Consider the following 5,995-nt stretch of genomic DNA (forward strand, 5'->3'; position numbering starts at 1 on the left):
CAAGTTTCGTAGAATTGCATACTTTACTTTACAATATTATCTTCAATTGAGCTACCCATTTTGTTGAAAAATAGGCTCTCGGAACCTTGGAGTTGATTTTATTGACTTCTCAAGAGAGAGATTCTCATAAGTTTATGTCATTGTCATCATGCGATTACAACACTCAACTATTAGTAAGGATGTAAGGAATTAGTACGAAATAGAAAATTATTTTTTCAAGTCTTTCTCTTGGGATAGAAAAGTGTTATGTTGTACATTGAGATTTGGATGATATTCCCAAATCTTTCACTTAGGCATCCTCATTCCAATATAATATTGATTTTCTTCACATGAACATATTAGAAATGCAAGTTTGCAATTTCATTTATAGAGATGGGAAAGATTTTTGTCTTAACTTAGAATTTAATCTCTATTTGTTGCTTGCTTGCATAACACATGGAACTACGTGAAAAAAACAATTAGGATTGGGAGATTAATTACACCTCCTTCTAACATATTAATTGTAGCTCACCAATTGCCAACATTTTAATCTGATAAGAATATATGGATGTGAAAGAATATAAGAATCACGCAAAAATATCTTTTTAAATGTCCATATATTGCAAAATAATTATAACAATGTATGTTTGACTATGTCACTATAATTATAGAATGAAAAAGAATTAGTTAAATTTGATTTTACATAAGATAATACTCTTCATCAACATATAATTATATTAATACATTCTCAAGAAATAAACAGATGCATTTATCAAATATCAACATTAGAATATATATATATATATTTTACCTAAAAACTAATATTATAATAGATTTATTTATTTATTTTTAAATCACCCAAAAACTAAATAGTCCAAGTTATTGTATGATTCAAGTGGCCTCCTCAATACGAAAGTCCCCAAGCAGCTGTTATATGTAACACGCTTTCCTTGTAGACTAAATGGCGTTGAAGAGATTTGGTTGTTTCCTTCTTTACATCTCTTCACTTCAACTGAAAACGTTGTGAAACTCAAAATAGAAATTAAGAAATGACTTTCAACTTAATATTATAAATGCTGCTCAACTTCTCACCCATCTTGGCTGAATTCCAATACCAACCGGCGGGACAGCTGGCTATTGATGGTCTTTATATGCTCTTGCACTCGGCTTTCCTTTTCATATTCTTTCTTTTCTCATTTTCATTATCTGAAAAAGAAGGGAAAGAAATTTCATCTAATTTTGTTTTGTCATGGCTGCCTCCAATCTTCTCCATTGCATTCTGCTTTTGCTGCTCATATCTGCAGCTTCAAGAGTTAATGCCAACTTCAACGATGAAATAAACGTTCTATGGGGCGCTAATATTGTTAAGATACTCAACAATGGCCAGGAGCTACAGCTTTCTCTCACTAAGGATTCTGGTATATTCAAAACGATATTCTTGGCTTCAAGTTCCTACAAGAATATTGATCATTATTATTTTTAAGTTCAATTGTACTGAAACATTTGTATCAAGTTTTCAGACTTTATTTTATGATCTATAAGTAGTATAATTATCAATTTTCTGCAATTTATATTACTGTTTATTGTTATTTCAAGATTGCGTTGAAAGTTTTGTGTTGTTAGTTTAGAACAGATTCTATAATTTATCATCAGAATAAAAGACAAATCAGAATGGAAGATGATTCATTAAGTATGACCTAAAATATTAATACAAAGATTTCAGCTTAATTAAATTTTAAATAATAATACACAGGATGATGTGAAATCTTTTAGCTAACTGGTTTTAAAAGTAGTTGGATTATGTGATAAACTGCAAACAAATTACTCTTGGATTTTAAAACCTGATGTTTGATTTTTTGTGTTAGGATCATTAATCCAAACAAAGCAAGCGTTCTTGTCGGGGAGCTTCACTATGTTTATGAAGCTCGTTCAAGGATATTCTACGGGCACAGTGACAACATTCTATGTGAGTGGTAGGCTGCTGATTTATGTCATAATAATATGTTGATGAGTGAATCTGAGTATAGGATCATTTTTTGTGGGTGCAGCTTACCTCTCTCGGAGAAAAAAATGATGAGATTGATATGGAATTCATTGGAAATAGTTCCAAAAACCCATACATTTTGCACACCAACATCTTCACTCAAGCCTTAGGAAATCGGGAGCAGCAATTTTCATTATGGTTCGACCCCACGGCTGACTTTCACAACTACACCATCCTTTGGAACCCCTGGCAGATCCTGTAATTTATTTGAATCCCTCATCATCCATTTCATTTTAAATCAATCTTTTTAGATTATTGTGTCCTTTCGTGAAATTTTATTATAATTTAAAGAGTGTTTTAATTTTTCTAAGGTTTTCATCTGAAATTTCATATTTGTTCTAAAGATTTATTTAATAATATCAGTTAAGATGAATCATTTAAACAAGTTAAGGTGTGTTGTTGAGAGTCTAATTTTGTCTCTTCTTTGCAATACCTATCTAGTTTTGAGTTCAAAGGAACTACTGAAAGTCTTAAACATATCATATTTTAGAATGTGTTGTCAAAGGTGTCAGTTATCGTGCAATTGGAATGTACTATATTATAGAACACTATTATATAATGATTAATTAAAGTTAAAATTGTGTTTTTTAAAAGAATTTATTTTCCTCATTTTAAGAATGGATCTAAATTGGCTGAGTTATAATAGATTATTTTAAAAAAAGTGAAAGCTTAAAATGTGTTGTTTAAAAAGATCAAAATAGCTCAAATAAAAAATGACATCAATGATCATGTAAAAAAGATACGTGTATAACTGATGTGACATCATCTTATTGATTACCTTTGAATATAAATATTAAATAACAAGTACCTTTATCAAATCAATAACTCCTATTATAACCATTAGAATGCGTTCAAATATTAGATCCTTTCCTAACTTGAATTAAGATTACCTTTGAATATAAATATTAAATAACAAGTACCTTTATCAAATCAATAACTCCTATTATAACCATTAGAATGCGTTCAAATATTAGATCCTTTCCTAACTTGAATCAAAATTGTATATGGCGGCAATAGGCTAAAGTTATATTCTAAAAAGTGAAAGCTTAAAATGTGTTGTTTAAAAAGATCAAAATAGCTCAAATAAAAAATGACATCAATGATCATGTAAAAAAGATACGTGTATAACTGATGTGACATCATCTTATTGATTACCTTTGAATATAAATATTAAATAACAAGTACCTTTATCAAATCAATAACTCCTATTATAACCATTAGAATGCGTTCAAATATTAGATCCTTTCCTAACTTGAATTAAGATAAATCTCTACCATTCAAATGGATTCAATTCAACAAATTAAAATTCAAAGTATATTGTTTAATCAAAATGGGATATTCAACAAACTAAACCCTATCATGATGTTTCAGGTTCATGGTAGATAAAATACTTGTAAGAGTGTATGGCAACCATGAAAGAGAGGGGGTGGCATACGTAAAGAAAGCCATGGTATTGAGGTCGAGCTTGTGGAATGGAGAAAGATGGGCGCGTGAGAAGATTGATTGGTCTCATGCACCATTTGTGGCTTTCATATCCAATTTCAAGGCAGCAGCCTGCACAAACAGCAGTGAAGCAAATCAGTGCTCTTCAACCACCAATCCTGATTACTGGTGGAATCAAGAACAGCTTCGCACCTTGACCACCCAACAAACACAGCAACTGAAATCGGTTCGCAATACCCATCTTCTATATGATTATTGCAAAGACAAGACTTTTCTATTACAAAGTAATCAAGCCTTTCCTGAATGTGCCTTCCAAATCTCATGAATAAGTGCAGGCACATATATCTATGCTTAGTTATTTACTAATGTATTCCAAAAGGAAATATGTATTCATTAGAGTTTGAACAGTAGTTTCAAATATGGGCATTGGGACTATAAGATGTATAATTCTAGTGAATGCTATTGTGGATTCTATGTATAAGATACAAATCTTTGTTCCTTATTCAACTCTTGCGTTGGGATATTTTAATATATAGCTGCAACAGTTCTGCTATCATTTTTTTAGTATTGTATATTGTAACCTGTTTAGTGAGTGCTTCGAACAATTAAAATCGTATATGGCGGCAATAGGCTAAAGTTTGAACTTCCATTCCATGTCAATTCCCGCCTAGGTTTCATCTAATTTTAATGCATTGTCATGATACAATTACATACTTATAAATGATATTTCTTGGTTCAATTTGAAGTACAGTTCTATATGATAGACAGCTGACCTCACTGAAATATTTAAATTTCAATACATTGAATCTTGCATTGGAAGTTCATTTGTTACTTATTACGCTGAGAGGCGTTCTATACAATGGCAGCACAAATGCCCAGCACGGGAATATGCCAAGATTCCTTGTCAATAAAAAAGAATTGGGAGCAGTTACAAACATCCAAATTAAATATTAAAAAAAAAATTTCGAAATAATAGCTGGCCAAAATAATAGGAAGCCAAATGGAGGCCGAAATAATAGGCTCGAAAAAGTAGGGCCCGAAAAAGTAGGACCCGAAAAAATAGGGGCGAAATAATTTCAATATGATTTTTTTTTTTGTTAAATATAATTTTACATGCACATTCATGCTTTTTTTTTGCGGGGAGTGGGAGAATTTGAAACAAATTCGTGGAATGTGAAGAGACGTCTGTTGGGGGATATGAGGAGCCTCTCAGAAGTTATAAAACCAAGGCTCCTCATTTCATTTTCATTTTATGTTTTTGCAACAAGGAAGAGGTGGAGGTTATTGGAGGATTAGATTGGAGTTTTTGAATAGGAGTAAATTGAAGTTTTGGAGTAACATTTTTGCAGGTGAGATTTCTATTTTTTATTTACATTTTCATTTAGATTTAGATGTAGAAGTAAATTGAAATTCAAAATTAGTTATAATATTCTACATTGATTTATATTTCAATTTTAATTAATTTCATTTAGATTTAGAATTCTGTTCATATGACCGAAATTGAGGCCACTGGAGGACCTGTGCAGAGTTTTTCGTGGAGATAAGCATGTGGGTACTGAATCAAGGCACATTAGGCCTCTTGGAGATGTAATTGCGGTGACTTCCATGGCTTTTTGAATCGAATAGGGCAATCTAAACAATCTCAGATCTGAAATTCTTTTTTTCCTTTTCAGCCGAAGACAGAACAAAGATTGCTTGCAAGAAATTTTGCAAGAGTTTAAGATTTGATTGCTTATGGTCGACTATTCTTGGTAACTGATATTTCTATTGTATATTCCCGTGCCCAGCATGGGAAGTTTTAATCTATACAATTTATTTTGTGCATTTAGTGCACAAACTAAAGAATGCATATGCAATCAATTTTTTTATCAATCTTTATGATAGCTTTTTTTTAAAAATAGAAAATAGAAATTATTCTTTTATGTATGTAGAAAAAAATTAGAAAGATTTTATGTATGTAAAAAATTAAAAGAATTCTATATACATCTAGATTTATTGAAAAGAATTCTATTTACATCTAGATATTTTGATTGAAATAACCATAATGTAAAAACAAAATATAAAATAGAAATGTTAATATATGTATGTAGAAAAAATTAGAAAGATTGCATGCATCTAAAAAAATTCTATTTACATCTAGATTTTTTTAGAATGGAAAAAAATGGATAATAGAAATATCAGTTGCATGTTTGTAGAAATAAATTAGAAAAACATGTATCTAGAAATTAAAAAGATTCTAAATGTGTCTAATTTTTAGATTTTACTTTATTCTAAACTAATTATTGATGGATATATATTTTAAAAATATTTATGTAGTTTAAAGTTTAGATTTTAATTAATTTGTATGCAAATAGGAAAAAGAATAAATATTTTATATATATATGTAGATTAATTTCTATTTTTAAAATTTACAAGTAAATGAGTACTTTATTCATTTAAAGTAAACAAGTTTTTAATTAATATATTTTTATTTTAGAAATATATTAATCATAATGTTCATTTATTATTACTTATTTAATTACGCTGAGA

General features: G+C 29.7%; 1 protein-coding gene across 1 annotated transcript; it reads left to right on the top strand.

Moving 5' to 3' along the window:
• The first annotated feature begins 1,228 nt into the window (after positions 1-1,228).
• LOC149533787 (xyloglucan endotransglucosylase protein 7-like) lies at positions 1,229-3,791 on the top strand. Its single transcript, XM_089805911.1, has 4 exons — positions 1,229-1,397; positions 1,845-1,945; positions 2,028-2,221; positions 3,395-3,791. The coding sequence occupies exons 1-4, from the start codon at positions 1,229-1,231 to the stop codon at positions 3,789-3,791; spliced, it is 861 nt and encodes a 286-aa protein (XP_089662037.1).
• The last annotated feature ends 2,204 nt before the right edge of the window (positions 3,792-5,995 follow it).

The sequence above is a fragment of the Cupressus sempervirens genome, chromosome 10 (assembly GCF_028749045.1).
Source record: "Cupressus sempervirens isolate cs-2001-9-10 chromosome 10, ASM2874904v1, whole genome shotgun sequence".
NCBI lineage: Eukaryota > Viridiplantae > Streptophyta > Pinopsida > Cupressales > Cupressaceae > Cupressus > Cupressus sempervirens.